This window comes from Harpia harpyja, chromosome 4 (genome assembly GCF_026419915.1).
Source record: "Harpia harpyja isolate bHarHar1 chromosome 4, bHarHar1 primary haplotype, whole genome shotgun sequence".
NCBI lineage: Eukaryota > Metazoa > Chordata > Aves > Accipitriformes > Accipitridae > Harpia > Harpia harpyja.
Window position 1 is genome coordinate 43,078,668 of NC_068943.1, and position 23,432 is coordinate 43,102,099.

Consider the following 23,432-nt stretch of genomic DNA (forward strand, 5'->3'; position numbering starts at 1 on the left):
TTTCAACAAGCCAAGTCAAAGGAGATAGCCAACTTGGGAACAGCACTAGACCTGTTTAAAAAAGAATTTTGCCCTCAATGGCAACACCAGCAGAAAGTAAAACCAAAGCACTTATTCATTCTCTGGAAGGCTCCTCTTACATGCATTTTGTTCTTCACACCCAGTGAAATACTGTCAAGTAATGCCACCTGGCCTACTCCGTTCAGTCTCAGTTTCTGCCATTACCAGTCAAAGGAGACAAATGAATGAAAAGATGTGGCCACATAAAAGCACAGACTTGCAGTGACATGGACATCCCTGCAGGACCACGTTAAAAAGCAAGTCACTCCAGGCAAAAGTTCTTAGCTGGCATAAAGTGGAGCAGCTCTACGGATTTCCGTAGAGCTGCATCAGCTAGTATTGAGCAGTGGGGAGCTTGGCTTTGTGTCCCCCAGCTGCAATCCATATCATCTGTGCTCTGGCACCAAACATACTTCACTGAAAAAAACAGTTCGGCATATAAACTAATATTGAGATTAAAATGCTAATTTTTTATTTCCTGCTCCAGTTAAATTTCCTGTTCCCCAGAAAATGTCTCATGTCTGTCTCCCCATCACATATACAGGGATAATATCTACACAAGGACAACGCTGTTATTTGTACAGCATTAGAGCCAAGGAGCTCCTGTAGATGCTAGGGGCCCACATCTTTAAATTTGAACTACTCAAAGATAGGCCCTTCCTCAAAGATACATTAAGAGATAAAAAGCTTACCTACACAAATAGTAAACATACAGCTGGCCTGGTCTGCTTACTCTAGCCATAATATTGCAACGGCTTGGAAAGGGAGCACAAACATCCCTGAGCTAAGCTCTTGTTAGCTCAGGGGCAGCACTTAAGTGCAGATGGAGATAGAGCATTTCCAGATCTGAGACGCCCATATAGCACTGCACACAGAGCTCAAAAGCAGCCAAGAAACATGAGTATCAAGTGATCTCCTAGCAGGGCAGAGGCTGAAACATTGCCGGTCCGGAAGAGCAGGCTGCCTCACAGAAGTTCAAAGTTAAAGGCTTTAGGGACACTGACCCATTTTGCTCTCTTCCAGCTTTGATAAGTCACAGATCAGATAGAGTTGCCTTTGTACCCCAAGGTCTCATTAAAATAAAATCAGGAGCTTCTCTCAGACTACCAAGGTAGCCCAGAGCCTCTGTATACACTAGTCACCTTTTTTTCCCCTTTCTCTCCCTTGTCACAAAAGGGGAAAGTAAGTCTTTCAACAGTTAGACTGATCTAATATTAAATAATTAGATTCTCCCCCCCTCTATCTAGCCTGGATCCCCAAAGCTTTCTCTGGCAAAGGTAAGGAAGAGCAGATGTTCAGTTCAGATGAGATTAAAGACAAATGTTACCTATTGGTTTCTCTATCCTGTAAAAGAAAGCAGAGAGATTAAAATGAAAGTCAAGGAAAAAGATCTCACAAATTTGGTAACTGATTCTATAGTTTAAAAAAACAAAAACCAAACCAAAACAAAAACACCACAATCATAGGAAACTGGCCAACTTTGCCATCAAGTGGAAAATGTGGCAGAACCAAGCAATTTGGCTACAAAAATTACCTTGGCCTAAGGAACTTGTGTTTCCAGCACACTGATTTTATCTTGCCAACCACTCGTAAGACACTGAAACCAAAGTGTAAAATACTGGTTAATTATTGGGTACGCCAGAGCCAGGAAAAGCTAAATATTAGAAGGGAGAAGAACACTGGCAGAAGAAAGAAAAGTCAGGAAGAATAGAGGAGAAATTGATAAACTAGGCTAGAATAAAAAGTTTATATGTATACCTCTTGGCTGGATGACAGCTGCAGTGACTCATAATAAAACATCACACAGCCAACAGAGTTGTTTAAAGAGGTCTCCAGAGTGTGAAGAATGGAATAACAGGATAAAAATGAACTAAGACAATTATGTGCATGTTTCTTTCCATCATAACACAGCTGAACTTGAGGGTGAAAAGGTAGGCAAGGGGTGTGGGTTGAAGCACAAAGAAGGATTAGGGCCATTTTGTAAAAAAAAAAAAAACAAAAAACAAAAAAAAACCAAACAAAAACCAAAAAAAAACCAAACCCCAAAAAAACCACAAAAAAACCCACCAAAACAAAAAAACAAAAACCACCACCACCAACCCAAAACCAGTTTGTGATTTCCAGCCCGGTGATCAGAAACAGATTATTCTGTAATCATTTCCCAGCACAAAGGGTGGAACCGATTACGGAAAGAAGACATCTTTCCCATGCCTTTTATTAGGGCTACACTAGTCATAACCATGGAAAACATCACAGCAAACAATCACATAAACATAATGAACAAGCCACTGATTTTCTCCATCCTGCTGACCCACTTTTCCAGGTGTCCTGTTTCAAGACCATTTTTTAGCAGAGCATCTGTAAGTCCTAAGCATGATCACTGACCTGGCATTGTCAGGAATCTGTCTTAAAACCTTCTCTACAGCAAGACTGCTGGTAAACCTGCCTGGGTTGGCTTGGGGTTTTGAGCACACTACTGTCACCAAGCTATTCATTTTTATCTCTACTAATCCAATTAAACTCTTGCTCTTCAGTCAAGAAGTTAGGCCCTTCTAGTATTTACGCTCTGAAGACTCAGGATGGCATTACAGCATATCCAAGTTCTGTTCCCATTTTACGGAAAGTTCAGAATTCACAATAAGACAAGTAAGAATTACTAAACTGACTTTTTTGTGAGCATGTCACAGCAAGTTTATGAAAATCACCTATAGGCGTTTTTAACATTTTAAATGCTTAAGAACCCTACAAGGGAAGTGACCCAAGAGAGTCCACAAACAAAAGTGCACATACTGCAAAGAGAATGTAGTTCTGGACACCTTAATGTGAAGCTACAAGGGGTTACAAGTCATTTATGAGCAATGGCCACAAAGTTCTATCAAAAAAAGGAGAATCCCCAAGCTATTTTCAAAACTTGACCTTTATACATGCCTGACATTATACAAATGACTTGCTCTCTCTTTCCACCCATTTCCTCACCTGTAGAGGAGAGAAAGTATAAAAAACATTGAGGCCATAAGATGTAAGAAGTGCTAGGGCAAAGCATCATCACTGAAAGGCAATAGCTAATCCAGGCCAACCCTAACAGAGGTCCCATTTCTCTGCCTGGAATTTACGGTCGCAAGATTAAAACTAGCAACACAAAATGGGTTTGCATCTAGCAGGCAAATACAGACCAAACAGATTGAAAGTGTGAGAAAAGGTGTGCCTGACTTCAGAGCAAGGACAGCTGAAGGGACAGGAACTAAAATTGAGCAAAAGAAGAGAACACACAACAGGCAGACAGGGGCCAGGCGATAGAAGTAGCATTTCTCATTCTGTTTGCCATAAATACATCACTTAAGTCTCTCAGCAGAAGAGGAGGAAATCTGCATGAGGTTTGCCTTCCTTGGATGAATTTGTCAGTATGTCTTATTCCCTTAAAGTTGCATTTAACAAAAAAAAGTTTTCAGAGCAACCTAGGACTTGCTTCTGATTGTTTCTCTGCTTGCAGCAATTACTGGGCACAGAGCTATTTTTAGCATCACAGATACTCTGTGCATCTCATCACACCAACTCTACAGTGCCAGGTCTCAGCCTGCCTAAGCTCTACCAAAAACACACTAGTAAGCACATCTCATCACATGTAGCTTAGATGTTGGAGGATGTATGACAAAATGCTACCTGGATGCAACTTTCCCAGAATCATACCATACAAAATGTCATGCAAACTTAGGGTGCAAGGCACTGGTATTCAAAGTATGCATCCATGAATACCCTTAATAGTATCATGCAAGTAAAAAAGTGGATTGTGCTCTTTGATATGTACATAACAATATCAGACTTGATCAAGCTGTTTTCATAGCCAGACAACATTTACAGTGGTGCATCCACAAATGCCATAGGAGCAGTACTCACTTTGTGTACCTTGAAATGCAAATCCTCCTTTAAAACTTGAAAACGCTCGACCAACAGATCTGCATCTGTAAATCACAACATAGTAATACCTGTATCCTGATCAGCAACCTCAAGGCTTAAATAATAATTCAGATTGAGAAGGTGAATTTAAGACAGAGGATCACCATCTCTAGCTCTCCACAGGAACATTTTAAAATACATGATAAATTCATGTCTTGTTCCACGCATGACTAGTCACTGATGTAAAGCCAGTTCTCTATTTTCTTGAAGGTAGTGGCATGTTTTAAGGAAATCTACTATACTACAAACATAACAGTAGTTAAGCAGATGTTTCAAACAGGAACTGTTTTCAGGACACAGCACATCTCCCTACATTTTAAAAAGCTTATGACAAATACATGCATATTTGCACATGATGCTTTGAGTTATCTTTGAAGGCCATCTTCCTAGCCCTTTGTCATGCTAGATGCTGTTATGTGGGCTGTTTCACGCATAGTCTAGAAGAAGCTGCCTTTTTGCAAAGTCATTTATTTGAACTTGCACTCTCCCTTATAATAGTTAGTTGTACTGTGGTAGTTTCTAGAAACTGCAATCCAGGGTCACAGCTGGGTGCCTTGCATATAGATAATTGCAGGTATAGAAGTAACTGCTCCAAGGAACTTCAGATGGAATAAATACACTTTGCCCATCTTCCTTCCTTTCTAGTACTTAAAAATATTCTGCCAGCAAATACTGCAAGCTGAAAGATCACAAATCATTTCGGTAAAAAAAAAAAACCCAAACCAAAAAACACAACAAAAAAACCCACAAAAAACCCTAACATTAACCCAACAGTGCTCCCTCCTGGGACTCAGGCCTTAGCCAACTAGTAAGTCATTAGCTGGACTCTGCAGTTTCACCTCAATCCCAGCAGTCCACCAGAGCTGCTCCTTGATTAATCTTCTGTTTCAACACAGATTATCTGTTAATGTTTGAGGTTGGTTGTCCTCTTCCCCTGCCACAGAGTTAATTAAAAATCTAAGAAAGAGTAACACAGTTCCAGGAGTGAGTTTTTCATGTGGTATCATCAAATAACCTAATACATACCTTGGGACCTGCAAGCATGCCAATTCTGTTCTTCCTGACCCCCCACTGCAGATTTTCACGAGAGCTGCTTAAAATTAATACCTTATTCCTTAAGTAAGAATTGGAATAGAGAAAACATGTGGCTATACTGCAGTTGTCAGGCCTGCCAGCTAGGCATGGTTACTGTAAATGACCTAGTTAGAAATGGAAATGCAAGAGAGAAATCTGCAGAAATCTCACACTCAGTCAGCACTACAGCCTGCAACAGCACACTGAGCCTTTAGTTCCATTTCCCTATCCAGCTGTACTCTGTCCTACCAAAAGCAAACATCCCTCTGAATGGCACAAACAGTTTCAGGACCTGAACTACCTGGTTAGTTTAGCATTAGACAAGCAAGGCACAGGGGGATTTGCATCCTCCTTCCCTGTACATGCTCTGTTCCGCATTTTATACAATTAACTTGAAAACCAAGCCTGTCAGATCAGGTAAACTGTTCTTTTTTGTATGGGTTCCCTCCTTGCTTAAGGGGGCAGGAGGGCAGCAAGGTTCTACAGCTTGCGGCTCTCTGCCCTTTCTACTGCATCACGTGTCACAGCAATAAGTGTCACACCACAGGCAGAGACAACAGCTTGTTCTTTCACATTAGCTTCTCTTATAAGACGTAAGGGCTGAAGACAGTCATAATTATCTCCAAATAGCATTTCCAATCCCTCTTCCTTCCAATGTAGTACGCATAGGACACAAGTAGCACTACGATCCATTCATCTCACAAGGAAGAAGTGGTGGAAAAAATGCAGGGCAACTGTTCAGAATTTGGGTCTATGTTGTAGAAAAGCCTAACACACCACAGCACAAAACATGGGAGCTACAAGGCTAGAACACAGCATGGTCATTCTCCTCTATTACTCCTGCCTCATCTGCAGAAAAGGCAAGATGTTTTACAGCCAGATCAGAAACACCTCCATCCCCACCCCCACATTTTTCCTTGTCAGCAGCAGTTACAGACACATGGCCAGAAACATGACATTTTCAATCCCTTACAGGAGTCACTCCATTTTAAACTATTTTAGAAAGCAAAGTATCGTCATCCTTATAAAAGCCCAATTCCTTGCTGTCCATCTTGCCAAACACCCAAGGGAGGAGCAGAGGGTAGAAAAAGGATGCAGAAAGATGTAGGCATCTGAGAGAAGTGCTGGAAATAGCATAAAGCTGATAACAGAAATAAGACTGTGGATCAACAGGAACTAGGTAGGCTGCAGAACGGTACAGCTGAAAAGCATGACACCTATTCTTGGTTTAGAGACAGGAGGCACTACATAGGACACCACCCATATTTTGGCAATCTTATAGTGCTAGAATGCCACAAGTTGATTATACAGCATACACCTTCAGTGGCTCAAGAAACCCCACAGCAACATTAGTGTAGCACCCCACAGCAGCAGGGAAATGTTTACAAATCCACAGCACTGCTGTGCAAGGCTGACAAGCAACAGAAACAGAGTGATTCTCTGAAATTGAACATCAGCAGGCTCTGCCACAGGCAACAGGGCTACCATTTTGTTTCACATCAAGTTTGCAAACCAAATCCCATAACCAGACATGGGAATGGCATAGCAAGTGCTCTCAAAGTATTCAAAGCTAAGTAAAAGCGTCCAGGACACGTGAGGTCATGGAGGCAGTCATTGGTATAGTTACCACAAGCAAGAGAAGAGACTGTGTCTGAAAGAAGCAAACCTAAGCAGTCTGGAGGACAGCAGAGGAAAGGAAAAACTGTAGTGCTAGCCTAGAAGCAATAACAACTCTAGTCTATTGGTTAAGTTGCTCATCTGGTTCCAATTACAGCTATAGAGCATTTTTCTATTTCTTCTGTATTTATCATTTTACAACATCCTCTAGGGTGATGCTGGCATCCTCCTTGCCAGAGGCTGAGGGCCAGCACAGCTCACACTCATTCAACAGTATTTCAACACTCAGATACCAACAAAATCAACACCAGCATACCCATAAAATGGCTGACCTTAAATGACCTACTTACTGTCCCCCTCCAGAAGTCTACAATGGAGCAGGGACAGAACTCAAGCCTCCAAGCATCCTATGCTAGCTCTCTAACCAACCTGTCATTATATCTTTAAATAGAAGTTTGAAAATATAGATCTTACTGCTCATCTGCCATCCAAGAACAGCAGGCTTGATCCTGCCCTTCATGAATAGCTAGACTGCAGACAAACCCAAGGCCTTCAAAAGACCAGGGACAGTTAGTTTCACACTTGTTAATTTGTACATATGAAATGCAATGAAATTCACCATATGCACACCTGATCCAGTTGAACTTGCATATTGTCTGACTTTATCTCCTGTAAGGAAGTAAGTTATTTCAGAGACTAGGAAACTGAAACTATGCCTTTAACTTCACCCTGCACCTGTCTCCCCAATAAAGACTTATCAGAGCATGGAAGCACAGGAGAGTGATTTGCATTTCATTACCATAGAAACTTATTGCAGTATGCAACTCTGTTCTGAGACCTGAGATCTCTGTATTTCCAGAATAGACTACTAATAAACTTGTGTACCACGACCCTTTGCATTAAGTAGCTTGGGACAGACATGAAGTGCATAGGGCAAGTGAGCATCAATATGTAGTATCAGGAGAATATATACACAGCTCAGAGGTTCACACAACTGCAGCATGCATGACAAATGTGACAATAGGGAAAGTGGGGCGGCACCTTGCTCTGCAACACACAAGAGCAATGCTTATAGAAGCATTTATTAAGCACGATGTACTAAAAGAACATGCTAACCACAGGCATGCCAGACAAACACATTGCCAAACATACAGTGTTATAATTGGCAATTTCATTTTTTGGATCAAAAAATAAAACATGCCACGAAAGCACATCAAAATGAGACTGCGTTCCTTAGGTCAGGTAAGACTACGCTTTGTCCCTTCTCTTGTCCTACAGTGCCTTTTACTATTGATGTTTCAAGTCACTGCTCATCCCCAAATCAATTTAAGATTCTTCCTTAACCAAGAGCCCAGAACTCCAGGACCTCATCCTTTATGGTATAAATCAAATTTGGTCCAAGAGAAAAGCTTGGCTTTAGAAGTCTCTTTGCAAAAAAAACCCAAACAAACAAAGAATTGAGTGTGAATAGTCATAGTTACATGAAATAAAACATTTAGAAGGCATTCATGTAATTAAAGAGCAACAGATGCTTTAGAAATAGTAAACAGTAGTTCTATGTAGAATTGAACAAGTTCTCAAACTCACTGCTCAAATTCATCTCTGATATAGGCACATTACAGTCTAACTACAAGCATAGTATTTCCCCAACAGCCAACTATAAATTCTTTGTCTTTTATAAATGGAAACTTCATAGAAAGTTTAGCCAAACACACAATAAGATTATTCCCTGTCAGGTGTTGCACTTTACTTGCTTCATTTTCTTCCTGGGAATGACAGTCTCCTCCAAGATTCAGAATATTTTCAAGATGCAGGGTAATCAGAATCATGCGTATTCTGCCCTTTGGCAGCATGCACAGCCTTTCCATAAATACCTCTTCACTCTAGAAGTCATTTGTTATACATGGTACATATTCCAGCTTGTACCGATCATCGAGGTCAAAAATACACTCTTGCTTCTCAACTGAATAAGCAGAACCCTTTTTCCTTTGTGAAATTTAAATAAGAGACACTTTAAGCCAACAGTAAGGCATGGTGTTTGAAGGGGGGGAGGGGTGACTTAAAGCCCGTACACTCCCAAGAAGTTTACCATTTCCCACCTCTCTTCAAGGTTCTTCTCCCCACTGCTGTCACATACAGACATTTCTATGCCATTGCACAGGCCTCCCTTTTCCTCTTAGCCCAATGATTTATACCACCATCTCTCCCAAGACTTCACTAGCACTCAGTTTCACAACTGGGACACCGGCTAGGTCCAATGGCAGATGCAACTGACTGTTGTTGCCCCAGGGTAACAGTGCTAATGGCTGACAACAGGATTCTCCCTTTTCCATAGCAAGGGCCATCTCAAAAATGGAGAAATTCTACCAGACGTTTCTTCAGCACACATGGATTATTCCGAGGTAGCCAGGGAATGTTACCTACAGCAATATTTTGTACTTAAGTAGTGCACATTCTTAGCTGCTGCTGACCCTCAAGAGCATCGTTAAGGCGGTGTTCTAATTGTGTTCCCTCCTAAGATTCTTTTGCCTAGGAGTCGATCTTTGGCTTCCTAGCAAGTAATTGATAAATTGCCAGATTAATTTTAGTAATAAACACCCACATTCATAAAAGAAAACTGATGCTATAAAGTGCTAAGAGACCATGTTCTCTCCAGGAGAGGCCAAAGATTGAGGTATTCACTCCCCTGCTTCCATGCTTAAGGAGTAAAAAGGCAACAGGAGCTTCAAGCCTTAAGCTTTTGGTTTTCCAAGACCTGAGCTCCAGTCTTGTCACTAGTATTCACTGAATATGGTTTGCAAAGGAAAAGAAACAAGAATGATTCAGAGGTCATCTAATCCAGATAAAGCAAGATCCAAATCACAGTCATTCTTTAATATATGAAAAGTCATAATTCTGCAACAAATCTGTTATTTAACATTTACCCAATTGTTTCAGGCTTCTTATATGGGAAAGGTCAAAAGCAGACAATGGTAACAGCACCTGATCTCTCCATATGGACCTTAAATTTCTTTTCCCCTATTTGCTTCAGCACATTTTCATGAAACATGCACACAAGCACAATGAATTTTTATATCACATGATGCAACATTTTGTTATTAGATAAATGAAAGACAAGCAGATCAGCTCTGGTCACAAACCATAGTATTCTTTCATTCCAGTTTACATGCTTGCAATTGCTATAAGCAACAGGACACTAAGTAGCTGTGGAGAAGACTAAACAAGAAAACAGGGGGAATGCTTCTGACACCTTAAGTCAAGCTTTCACCTGCTTTTTTCTTTCCGTTTGACATTTGTATCAGAATTCCAGTGGCTTATGAAGTTTGCCATATCTGCATTCACTCTATACATGTAAACATACAGGGCTAACAGTTTATAAATGTTCTCTGTCAAACATTCAGAGAACCACAACCAGCTAACAACCAAGATTAACAGTGTCATCTTTTATTTAAGGCCCAATGCCTGCTTCTGAGAAGAATCACTATTAATAAGATTAGGTGCGTATACATTTTATGAGCTGAGTGTATTCACAGAATAATCAATGTGTGGTCAAAATCCTCACCTAGCTCAGCCCACGCTCCAGCCAAGGATTTCTGGCAACTCTGTTCTTTTACTGCACTAAGTAATGCCTCCTGCCATATGTACAGGTGTATATATATGAATTATATAAGACATTCAGGCGCCTTGTTTAAGTTCATTCTAAAAGCACATAGACAACTAGGTATGAAAAGTGTGGTCAGACTGATATTAATTTGTTGCAATATCTTTTCTGACAACTCAAATGAGAAGGCTAGACTAACATGCTGTGTTCAGTAGCCTGCTAACTCACATTTAGCATGCTATTTCCAAGGTAATCACTTAAGTGTGCAAGCCAGGAATGCGTTGACGGAGCTAAAAGCTCTTTTAAAAAAAAAAAACAAAAAAACCCTTAAGAAATTAGAGGAAAAAACCCACTGAATTAAGAGCTATGAGAACAGAGCAAAAAGCTTGTTTTTAAAATTGAAGCACTGTCTGCACAAGTATTTTGCAATATCCAGGAGGTCCACAAAATACTATGTTATTATGTATGCAATTATTTGAACACAGCATCCTTCCTGTGTGAAAAGACACATGCCTTCTATTCTTGCATGGTGTGTAGTATTTTAATACTGTGACTCTAAAAGACCTGTCTCAAAGACATTTAAATCTTGTGAAATCAAACAAGTGAAGAGTAACGGAATTTCTTATCCCTCCAAAAATACAAGCTGATCTTTCCCATCACAGCCTTTTCAACAGTCCATGTTAATAGCTTTACTATTGACTTGCGGTAACTTCAGTGCTTCAAATAGGGAACATAGCTGACAAGACGATGAAAGTCTCCTCATAGACACCTCCAGAGAGGACAGTACAACCGTGTCCTCAAAGACTTGTACTTTTTATTCCATGCTAAGAGACAAGCACCATCATATATCTGCCTGGCTTCCCACCGACCATCAAAACCCAGTGCCTACAGTACTGCCACCGACTCCCGGCTGGAAGGGGAACAAGAGTAAGGCTGTCTTACCTGGCTCTGCTTGGAGGGACACTCATTCATCAGCCAGCCAGCGCCTCACAGCAGCATGCCCGGGTCAGACGCCGCCGTGCCAAGAGGGGAAGATCCCATTCCGGAGAGGCGGGATGCAGGCTTGGGAGGCGGGGACCCTTCAATGCGAGCCGGACACCAGCTCCGGAGACGGAAGGTCAGTCTGACAGCCGGCAAAGCGGAGAGAGAGCTGCTCCACTCCTCTCATACTGTAGCACATCTCTCGCTGCCAAGTGCACACACTGCCTGCACAGGAGCTGTGCGCCGTGTTAACCCTCTTCTGGCTGCAGGGCAGGAAGCAGGAGCTCTCTTAAGGCATCTTCCTTTCCTTGTGCTTTCCAATCCATCCCCTCAGAGCCACTCCTGGAGAAACCCCTGTTCCACATCAGGTGGAATTTTGCAACGTAATCTAAAAGAGAGATTTAAAGGAATGACAAGAAGCTGCCAAACCAACAACACCCCCCCCCCCCAAAAAAAAAAAAAAAAAAAAAGAGCTGCAGATGTGGAAGGTACAAACAAAACCCATTATCAGCAGAACAAGGGTCTGCTATGGACAGAGGGTGCCTACTGAATCCCACATTGTTACCAAACACACAGTGCTGGAGGTGGAAAGCAAGCCGCTTGAATCCTATGGCAGAGTGTCCAAATATTTATACTTCCTCCATTTACAGACAGATTTAGAGAGGGTCAGAGGTTTTGTGCATCTGTCCCCACCATCTGCAGCAAGAATACAGTTCTTGGGGAGTTTAAGTATTTATTTGTTCCCAGAGTCAGAGAGGTTAGGGCACTAGGATTATATATACCAGACAAGAGTGATATACAGAAGACACACGTACTGAGCTAGAGCAGGTTAATGGGTAATCAGGTTTTTTCAGCATTAAGCCACTTTGAGTAGAGAATACCACTCCTCTCTGTCAAAACAAGCTCACAGCTTTGATGTGATCTTCTCTTCCTGACCATGATTACATTGCTTTTGCACATTGTCTTAATTCAGTGACCACAGACTAAGTTTTCCTTCCTTAAAAACATGCCCTAGGGATTTGGACACCAAGATTGCATTAACTGCAATCAAGTCAAAATCCATCATGTAACCTGAGACCGATATCTGGGCCTACTTTTTACCACAGTTCAGTACGGCACCTAAGACTTCCAGTTCTGACAGAAACACTAGATAACATTCTGTGGTTGACAAGTCTCAGGGGACAGACTGACTTGTACAATGCATGTCAGAGAAAGCTGGTGGACTGGTTTTTAGTAGGTTGACGTGACCCACCCTAATCAGAGAAAGAAAAAACTGAAAGCAGCAGCACATTTCACCAAAGACATTTAGTCAGAACCAAACCATACTGCAAATAGACCGTGGTCAGAGAAACAAAATGTAGCTTCGAGCACACAGTGTAGACAGCAGATTACCAAAAGACCTCCACAGAACAAACCCCAGCCACCTCCAACACCCTTCCCCCACCCAAGACAGTCTAATTCAGGGCTTCTTCCATACCATTTGTTCTCAACACAAACCTCAGCCTTCCTATCATAGTTTTAAGTCAGATATTGGCAAACTTGTGTTTGTTCTTCAATACCTGTGAGGGCATGTGACTGGGTGCCATCACATTTTGCAAGGATGTGAAAGACTGTAGCCAAAGAGCAGGTAGTCTTCTAGAGAACAACCTTATCAAGCATAAAGGAGCATCACAGCAGCCAGACAAAACCACAGTCAGGGACTAAAGGTTTGTCTACACTGCAGTACAGATATCCAGGTTATCTTGGATAGAAGATGCAATCTAAACAGAGACAGAGCAGCAGGGTGCATTAGCCTATTCAGCATGACCCATGCTGTGCTGCTAGAGTACTTGGCTCATGTACACAGTAGCATGTACAGAGCAAGTAAAAGCAAAAACTGACATCTCCCAATTCCTTCAAGTGGAAAAGACAGTCTCCCCCTAATTCCCAGTAGGAAAGCCTCCCTTCACAGAGGGTACAACTTACACATTGTTCTGATCTAATACAGAATAGCAGCATTATACATGCTAAGATGCACCACTGCTATGATTACCACTGGGTTGTAGCAACATTTGTATACATGGTAGCAGTTAACAAGCAACACAGCCACCTCGCAACAACTTCGGTTAACTGCTTTTCTCTACGTTGAGCAAGAAGATTTGCTCAAAGAACTTCTTCCTGCAAGTTTGCCTTCTCTTGGGAGCACAGCCAGCGTTTAAGCCCATCACAGCATAAAGTACTAGCAGTCCACAAAATATCACCCCATCCCTTGACCTTTTACTGCGGAAACTGTTTTGCCTACATTCCTTACTGTATACAAGCAAGCACAGAACCAAAAGCCACTGCTCGTCAGCTAACCAGGTATCCCCAAGTAAAGCACTGTTCACTGTGCTCTGTAGGCTGACAGTACAAGTAAAATGAGCACTGGTCTGTCTGCAAGACACCACGCAGACATACTGCAAACTTCACATTGTAATCAGTATCTTGGGTTAGTCTACCCAGACTAGAAGAAAAATAATTCTGTGTCCAGAAGCCAAAATTTACAGAGATACAGCCATTATTCAAATACAGCCCTTACTCAAACAAGTTTTATGTTAAGGTTATCTTCATCTCTCTTGAGTGCTCATCTATAAAAAGCAAAGCTGACCCTTTCTAAAAGCCTACTCCTTCATGCATCCCCTGATGGCTCAGCAAAGCATCCTTGAAGACAGACCTGTCAAGGCACAGCTTAAAATATTCTTAAAATGACAAAAGTGACACAGGGATTTCCATAGGAGCTGAGATGGTGAGTTTTTAAAAGGTAAAAAAAAATACAGTAATACTACCAAAAAGCATGCTTCCTGTGCTTACAGTAATTATGCAATAGGACATCAGGTTTCCACCTGCCTATTTTCAGATCTAAATCTGTTCCCTTGGGAAGAGAAAAGATTTGTGCCCCTGCAGCCAACTCTACCATTTTACCTCCCACAGGCTCTAATCTCCCTTCTGCAAGCAGGGAGTCAGCACAAAGCTAACCCAGTGCTTCTGAGAATGGAATTTGACCTCAAAGACTTGTGGATATTGATAAGCAGCAAAAGAAAAGCAGTTTTACAAACAAGAAATAAAACACTTAAAATAGCCCACCTAGACATGGGATTAAGTCTGACTGCACAACAGGTTTATATTTATTCCCCCAAATATGAAGTCTTCTGCTAAGACTTTACTCAAGGGTAAAAACAGTATTTCATTTCTGCCAAACATTCGGTTTCTGACAAAAATCAGTCAAATGCTGCTTTTCTACTACACAAATACAGTTGTTGTGTCGTCGTCCCCCCCCGCCCCGAGCAGGCACAGACAGCACCTCTCCTAGAGAAATCAACCACAGAACTAGACTTTGCACTTATGTAGCCTTCCCTGCTTTCAAAACATTACAGTAGTACCCCTTCAAAGCAGAAGTACACCATCCCATAAAGAGAAAGAAAAGAAAAAGATGGGCAGACATGGGAGTAGAACTTAGGACCAAAACCCTATCTGCACTAGAGAACTCCTTCACTTATCCCATTGCTTTGCTTTTTGCAGACAGCATTAGTTTAGGACCACATGTTCATTTCTGTCCTGAATCAAGTAGAGAAAGCAGCTGGAAGCTCAGCACTGCAAGTACAACTCCTAAATCATTCACAACTCCAATTGGCTCCATCCAGCTAGGAACTGCTGTGACTAGCTTTTACTTTTTCAGCTGCCAATTGGAAAGAAAAGCCAAAGACCACCTCATTCTTCATTTGCAAGTCCTTAGGGGAGACCTGAAGGAAAGTGAAATTTGGCCCTTCCGTTCCAACAGAAAATAGAACAGTGAAATTTATTCCCCCTCCCACCACCCATAAATTTGAATGCAAACCAGTTAACCAGTGAACTGGAAGAAGGAAAAAGGAAAGCAGACTACTTAAAGACAGGAAATTCAAGAAAAAATTGAGCAGCTTCTGGTGTTGCATAAAGCAGCTGGAACATGGGATCTGAGTGACTTCATATGATTTAAGAGGTCACTAGACATCTATTCAGTTCCCTTGGGCATTCTGCAGGATTGTTCCCCACTGGAGATTGATAGAATATGTAATCCAGTGTTTGGGAGAGGCTAATGTGAAATGGTACAGCCAAAGATGGATTCACCTTCTCTCTTAGGAAACAACAGTGAACTCAGATACGTCTCTTAGAAAATGTTTCAGCAAAAAGCTCACTGTTTGCTAGCCCACATCATGCAAGTTTAAACTATTCAAGAAATAGTTTACCAGAAAAAAAAAAAGATTGGTCAGCCGATCGCAAGGTTGCATTTACAATTTGTCAACTAATAGATACTATACAAACATAAAAGGAGTTCCTTCAGGAAACGGGTTCTTTTTCTGAGATACAGTGCTTCTGTCAAAGAAGCAGGTCCTAGGCTTTGACCTAATTTCCTTCCTTCCTTTTTTTTTTTGCCATATAACCAAATCTAGTTTCAAACAAAGACATCAAGCAATTCAGAAAATAAAAGCCATCTTAGTACCTGTGAGTGCTGAAGCAGAGAAATTAAAGCCCATGTAGACTGCAGAGAACTTGAAAACACAAGTATTAAGTTACTCTGAAGCATTTTCATGAGTTCTTGGTCTACATGCCATTTACACCAGAAGAACTAGACATTCCTCAGGTTATGGAGGTCAGGCCAGATTTGAAAAATACTTTTAACAGATGCATCTTTTCTCCAATTGAATACTCGTGGTAGAAAAGCTCAACTGTAGATGGCTGAATTTCTTCAGTGAACCATCACATCCTACTCTTAGCTTGTGTTTACTTCAGACCATCCACTTAAAATAACATAAAAGCACAGATGAGCAATTGGATGCAAAAAAAGGTATAGTCTCAAAAGCCCTAGCACCCCAACAACAGGGGTGGGCAAAACAAACCTGGCAGCAAAGAATGCGATAGCTTTGAGCTTCCTTTTCTCAGGAAAAAAACCTATTATCTAACTCTTGCATACTGTAAAATGACTCTGTATCTTGTATTTGGCAGAATTCTAGCAGAATTACACATCAGCAAAACTTTTAAACTATCAGTTTCTGTTGCAATCCGTAACACTTCAATAAGGAGAAGAAACAAAGATATTAAGACAATCAAGTCCTTGACAGGCTGTCTGACATGGCCCTTTTTGAAATTGTTACATGGCTAACTTACCCTACCCTTTCAGCCCCCGACACCATTCGTGAACAGTAAAAAACCTTATAGAAGCTCATTGTGCATTTCAGGGAGAGCATAAATACCAGCTGCTAACCTTAGGGCAGAGTTAGGAGCTGCACCCTCTTGGGCTAGAATCCAAGTCATTTGCCAGAGTAATGGCCACAACCAGCGACTTTTGCTTTAAAGGCCAGAAACCAGACACAGAAGAGTCATGACATCTTCCCTATACTCTTTTCCCCTCCCATCTGAGTGGTTATTGCCATCAAGGCCAAGATAACCATAAAGCCAATAGATTACATTAGAGACAGACAGGCAGCAGTAGACAATAAATACCAGAGATATAAAAGTTCATGAGGAAAACTGGCCTCAAGGCTTCTTTCAAGGACAGGGTGTTTAATAATAAATGCAAGATTAATACAGCTCTCCACCACTGGGGCAGGCCTTCAGGGAAAAAGACAGGGCTTGAGGCTGTTTTATTAAAGTCATTTAGCATATTCACAATGTTTGCTCCATACCAAAAACATTCCACACAAACAGATGCATTGTCCAAATTTAGCTCTTCAATTTCCCCTTCTTTCTAGCACTTCCACACACAAAACATTCTTTGAGAAGATCTTTAAAGCAGCAAAGAGAACAGCAAAGCAAGTGAAAAATCACCAGTATATCAAGGGTATCATTCCTGCTAAACAGCAAAACAGTTCCTCTTCAAAACAATCTAATGAGAAAGCTTCCAATGTGATACCAGAAAAGTAATTGCATTGAGCATATGGGGAGAGCATCTGCCTTCAAAACTCAAACTTTCCTAGTCTTTCTGGAATAGAACTAACTACAATAAACATTCCCCAGACTGACCCTGGGAGCACAGAATACTGTTGATTGTCACTGGTTTACATAGAGATGCCAAACCCCAAGCCACCACACTTGAAAGCTCATTATGCCTTAAACTCCAAGACAAGTGCTTAGGCAACAAGAACTATCAGGTGCCTAGAGCTTCAGCATGACCACCCTAAAAACAGGGGGGTTGATACCTACACAAACCAAGGGAGTTTCTTAACCCTACAGAGAAGGTACTAAACTTTCACTTCACACAGTGAAGTTGAAAGAATGCAGCAATAAAGTCACAGCTGCTCCCACCTCTTCAATCTAGTCACTGAAACAGCTGATTATAATATTTTTTCAAGTTATTTAAGCATGCCTACTCCAGATATTCACAAATCTAACTTAAAAATTTTTGCACCTTAAAATAACTAGAAAGCAAAGGGTTGTTTGGATTTGTTGACTGTGGCATCTATTTTTATTACCCAAATTATAAACCAAGAGCACCAACTAAGGTATTATAACAGAGATTCTAGCAGTCACCAGCAGATTGATTACTTTAGCACCAGTAACATTTGGGGATTTGCAATATTGTAACAATGGCTCATCATTTTCATGTCCCTCTACTATACTGTTTCAGTAAAAAAACATTTTAAACATGCAGATATGTACAGAGCATGTGATAAAGAAAAAACCCTTTCTTTCAAGGCTAATCCATTCTTCCTTCAGAAGAACTGATTCAAAGAAACTAACTCAATAGTTTGATTAACTATTAAGTAGGTATTCTTTATTGGCAGCGCTGGATGCACGGGGGATCGTTCCACCTATCGTGCACACCGCCGGGCCTAATTGTGCAGGTTAAGTACATGTTCTACATACATATTCACCAGATTTCCGAGAAATGTTATACATATTCATTCGTTTTCTGTGAAACTATTAGCGTATGCAAATGTCCTTTACACAGGCGCATTGAAGGTCTCTGGTGGTCTTCAGGAGTCCTCTGGTGGTCTTCCATAGTCTTCCTCACTTGTCTGCTATTTGACCCTCCTCAGGTGATTCTGCGCAGTATGGTCCTTTACATGTTTTGATACCTCAGTGTTTGTTAGTGCTCCTATTATCTAAGTTTTCATTAGTAGTTTAGAACCATATGGCTAGTTTAAGTTAAATTATCTACAAAGACGAGAACAAAGGCAGGAGTTGTTATCTTTTCCGGCCCTATCTATTCAAGCAAGGCCTCTACTTGTGCCTTCTTAACAAGATTGTAAGTTCATCAAACATTTAATTAAGTTTTGTGATCACTCATGGTTCCTTCTTGCTCATCACTCCCAAGTGCCAGTCTCTGACAGGCTTAATCCTTGACAAACACCAGTCCTTGGCATGTAAAGTTACAGAGAGACAATCATTAAGCAATAAGCAGTTTGTTCTCTGTATCAGAACCTCTTTAAGTCACTTACTGCAAGTACTTGCCTTTATCTGCCCAGAAGGAACTCTGCAGCTGTCAGGCAAATTCAAGTTCCACAGATTAACAAAAAAGCCCAGTTATTGCTATTAAATCCACCAATAACCATGAGGTTAGGAAAGGAGAAAAATCATGTAACAAATTAATACAATTCAAAACCTGGAATGAAATATGTGGCTCATTATAACATTTGTACTCAGAACACTTAAACTCAGATTTACAGCATCTGCTCTAGGTTTTGTATCAGCATCTAGACAGTTTCCAGAAGCCTAGGCAGAAAAAGGGGCCCACCTGCAATGTGACAACAGGGTTGAGACAAAAAACTCCCCTTAAACCCTAAGGGTTGGCCTTGACCAATAATCATAAGGCATAACTGCAAGGAAGTCCTTTCTCCTAGTCTCTCCTCCCCATGCAGAGACTCATGACCATTTACATCACCAAGCCTGAGGTGAAGGGAACAGCAAACACACAGCAGATCAGATGCCTCAGGCACTCGAACAATTCTCATTTTTCAAGGACCTACCCTTTCTCACAAGCCTACAGGTACTACTTCACACTCCTGCTTTTTTGGACAAGAAAAAACCAGCCACCAATAACAGATACTCTTTATAGCAGCAGAGACAATTGAGAGGTCACTAGGACACTAAGAAAGCAAGAATTGTAGCAATCATAGATGATTCACTGGATTCAATGGAACTGGAGACTTGAACCCAGGCTTCCTGACCCCTCAAAAAGCAAGTGTCCTAAAGTCTTCTTTATCCCCCCTTTTTTTTTTTAAACACACAAAAGCCACAGCCTCAGCAGACAGCCCTCCAACACACCCCCCACCACACACCAGAGCCTGGGGGACTTTCACCCCCAGACAGCATGGCAGACACTCCTGGGCCTCAGCACACAGGATGGATTCAGACAGGAGGAAAAAAAAAAAAGAAAAAAAAAGAGGAAGAAAAAAGTTACCTGTTTATACGGTATTGCATTCTGCACAATTACCCCTGAAATCAAAGGAGGTGACCATTACCAGCCATCAGAGGAGGCTCCTCCCTTCCGCCGGGCCCTGAGGGTCACCCGACACAGGCAGAACCTTCCAGAAGCTGAGCCCACCTGCCACCCCACCCCCGGGCTGCCTCTGAGGGGCTGCTCCCCAGCCCTCCCCACCTTTGTCCTACAAAATGGAATAAAGTTACCTGGTTCCCAGGTAACTGCCACACAGAGGGGGGGGGGGCACTGGACTGCGGGACCCCCGGGGAACCATCATCACCTCAGCTGAGTGAGGCTGCACAGGTGAGTCCTCTCAGCTCCGCGGGAGCCCAGTCCCCACAGCTGTGCCCAGGCTCCCTGCTGAGGGCAGGGGGGGTGAAAGGCTTCAGAACCCCCCCCCCTCAGCCTTTTGTCACCTCACAGCCAGATTTTTCCTCAGGCAATGACTGTCTCAACACACAGGTCAGGGGAGCTGAGCATTGCAGTCCCGCAGCCCTCTGCTTCAGCATCTCTGGCAGGCCATATTCTTGCCAGGCTGGGCACCTGCAACCCTTCTCTTGCCATCTTACACAAAACCCTACTGACTGTTCCTATGAGGAGCATTTTGGGGGGAGGTTTCCAGCAGGTGTGTTGATTGCAACTGCTAATGCCTTTGCTCAGGCACTCTGATGGTATTTTTCAGTAGCTAAGGTTCTTTTGTTTGAATTCCCCATTGCACTAGATGAATATTTACCAAATGAAGAACCTTCCCTGTTTTGGGGGAGGGGGTGTTGCCTTTGCTGCCACATTGCATCCTTAGATACTAAACTAACTTCAAGTGAGTACCAACCTAGCCTACCCAAGATACAAGTGAGGAAAAAGGCTTGCTTTATACCATTTTCCCTCCAAGCCTGCAGTTCCACAAGCACCTTTCCAAGGCCCTCAGAGCACCTGCAGAGGAGACTGGTAGCCTTGCAAGATTAGCAAACACAAGTATTCATATAGACCTGTTTCTTAATTAAGTCAGAGCTGCTATTGCCACTGGAAAGGGTCCGATGAGGAATCATTTTTAGGGAAAGGTTACTGTAAGCTAGATTTAAGTTAAGTGACTTGCTGTGTGCCACCTGGGGAGCCTTGTCAGAGTCAGAAATAGAGTTCAGCTGAATTCTTAATACCTTCCTTTAACTGCTTGATCATGTTGCTGTGGGCTTTTTACTTCTTGCAATTCATTTAAGTAGTAATAGAGCTGTGTCCAGCCAGGGACTAGAATAGAGCTAATATGCCACTGTTCCTTTTTCTTTCCCTTTGGAAGAAGGGTAGGGAAAAGTTCCTGCTTTAAAAAAAAAAAGACAAAGTTCCTTCTCTGATACTTCCTTCCATTGATGCAGAGAGAATTAAGACTAAACCAGAGAACAGAAGGCTGGACAAAGAGAGGTGATTCTAGTCATGGAACCCAAACCCTTACCAAGCACCTGCCAATTATCAAGGGTTTCAAGATAGAGGCAATAATTTCTCATGTGCCTGGTATGCAAAAGAACTCAGCTAGAACAACATGCAGCATATATGCCTTTTATCCTAGCAAGAGGCTACCCTGTCATACCTTTTGTCACCCCACATTGTTGTGGTGATAGTATGAGCTTTCCAATTATTCCAGTAGACTCAAATGAACAGTAAAATACAGCTTGCTTTTATTAGGCAAGGGCCATTTTTTTTTTTTTTCCTTTCACAGCTAGAGGTAAATTGAGGATGCTGCCTTGTGAAGCAACAACCAGTCCCACTGGTGTTTCTCAGTAGTATCAGTTAAGTTTTGGCAAGCTGAAACACAGCATGACAGGTTCCTTTCTGACCCTCATTTCCTTACAGCTTGACTTTTCCTTTCTTCTCTGGTAAAGGACCCTTTCTGGGGTAAAGCAAGTAGTATGCTACTACAGATCCTTGGAGACTCAGTTGTAAATCTCCCTAGGAACATAGTTTGTAAAACTGCCCTTAGATTACAAGGAGAACACAGTGAATAAGAATTGTTGAATAAGCTTTCCTGTCTCTCAGTTCTGTTTCATGTAGTCTTACACACGAGCTGCCTTGGCAGAAAATTTTATACCCATTGTCAAATGAATGAACCTGTTGCTGTTGTTGCAAACATCCCCAAGATATACTAGGAAAAGAAAAAAAAAAATCATCACTATTCTTTGACTGAACTTTTAAACTTATTAACTGAAAAAAAAAAAAAAAAAAAAAGAGGCATGCTAGCCTTAGTTCTATGGAAAGCCAAAAAGCTCTAGTCATGTCTTAACACAATACACAAGGTAAAAAACAGTCCAGTGTAACAGCAAATTTACCTCTTCTAGGGGTAAAGATTGGATTATTTCAGTAACAGAGAAAAGTTGATATGAAATCTGAGGATTCTCCTAACTAGATATAAGAGACAAGTCCTTACATACAAGAATTGATAGAGGGAAACCTCTTGCCTGTCTGAATACAAGGGCTGGAGAATTCTGGCATACATAGTTCCCTCCAGTCACATACAAATTCATTATTCCATTACCTAGATCGAGTATATCTGAACACCTCTGATCCAAGGCTTAGATTATGTACATATTGTTCACCAAATAGAAAGTATTAATATTTCATAGTTTCCTGTGGTAACATATTTTAGCCTGTTAAACTGTAAAATATTCATAGCAATCATTCTGTGCAATATCTATCAGCAAATAGCCTAGGGGAGGAAAAAAGATGTGGTGGCATTTGCCAATATTCCCCTTCAGTGCAACAAATAAAACCTAAACCAAAAAAGCCACACAAGATATGCTAGCGACTTCTTATTCACCCCCTACTTCAATTGTATTTTTAGGCTCCATTAGCAGTACTTGTATGTACACTTGAGTCACATTGATCTTTTACCAAGACCATTTTCTAAGGTGAAATGCTCTAAAGAACACAAGTGTGGGTTGTCTGTAGAGACAGAGAGAAAAGATGGAGCTGTTCTCCTAAGAATTCTTGCTGTGATTCACTTTTTTAGCATGTCCTTCCTTCAGGATTTGTGCTTTGTGAGATACAGAACAGCTTCCTGGTTGACAACAGGTTGGATAGCAGTAAGCATAAAAACGTGTTTCCCAGAATTAAAAAGTAGATGTCTTCAGCCAGTCTCCAGTATGCAGAAGGAAAACTAGTAGGAGATTGTGAGCCTTGGGGGTCAGAATGTGCCAGGCAAGGCCAGCAGTACATTACTTACTTTGACTACTGAGAGGTTACATCAGTAGCAGGTCTGCCAGACTGGAACAATCACTGTTTCTAGTACTATGGCAAATTATGGACCTTCATATGACCACAGACCTTTGTGCCAAACCATTTTTTCATAGCTACAGGGTTTGTATCAAATATAGAAGGATGAATTCTTTTTGCTGGTATTATCCAGACTCATGTTCCTGCTGCAGTTTTTCCCTGCGAGGCTTTATTACACAACCACATCCAGTGCATTCCCAGAGGCTACATTTCCCATTTTATTTAAGGCAGTGCCAGGTGCGTTCCCCAGTCTGAGTGGGGGAAGAAGAACTGCTATCACATCATGTGAAGTGAGAATATGCATTACCTTGACAGTTTTCTGTCACAGGCTTCAGCCCTTCTAGCCTCCTTTAGTAAATCCATGCCTTATCCAAGTTGATTTACATAGACTGGAAAAAAGCGTGAACTTTGCTACATAAGCTGCAACATTGTACTGTACAAAACTGGGAGGCAAGAGAGAGACATTGCATA

At 41.6% G+C, this 23,432-nt stretch overlaps 1 protein-coding gene across 3 annotated transcripts in view; it reads right to left on the reverse strand.

Moving 5' to 3' along the window:
• The window catches only part of GRAMD1B (GRAM domain containing 1B), a 142,461-nt gene extending 130,970 nt beyond the window's left edge, over positions 1 to 11,491 (reverse strand). For 2 of the 3 annotated variants that reach the window (XM_052786452.1, XM_052786453.1), the window contains exon 1: positions 11,249 to 11,491. Coding sequence is in view for 1 of the 3 variants with exons in the window: in XM_052786443.1 (XP_052642403.1) it covers positions 11,249 to 11,274 (26 nt within the window). In the remaining 2 variants the exon portion in view is untranslated. The remainder of the gene's footprint in view (positions 1 to 11,248) is intronic. The other variant, XM_052786443.1, reaches the window with a different exon arrangement.
• Positions 11,492 to 23,432: the final 11,941 nt, after the last annotated feature.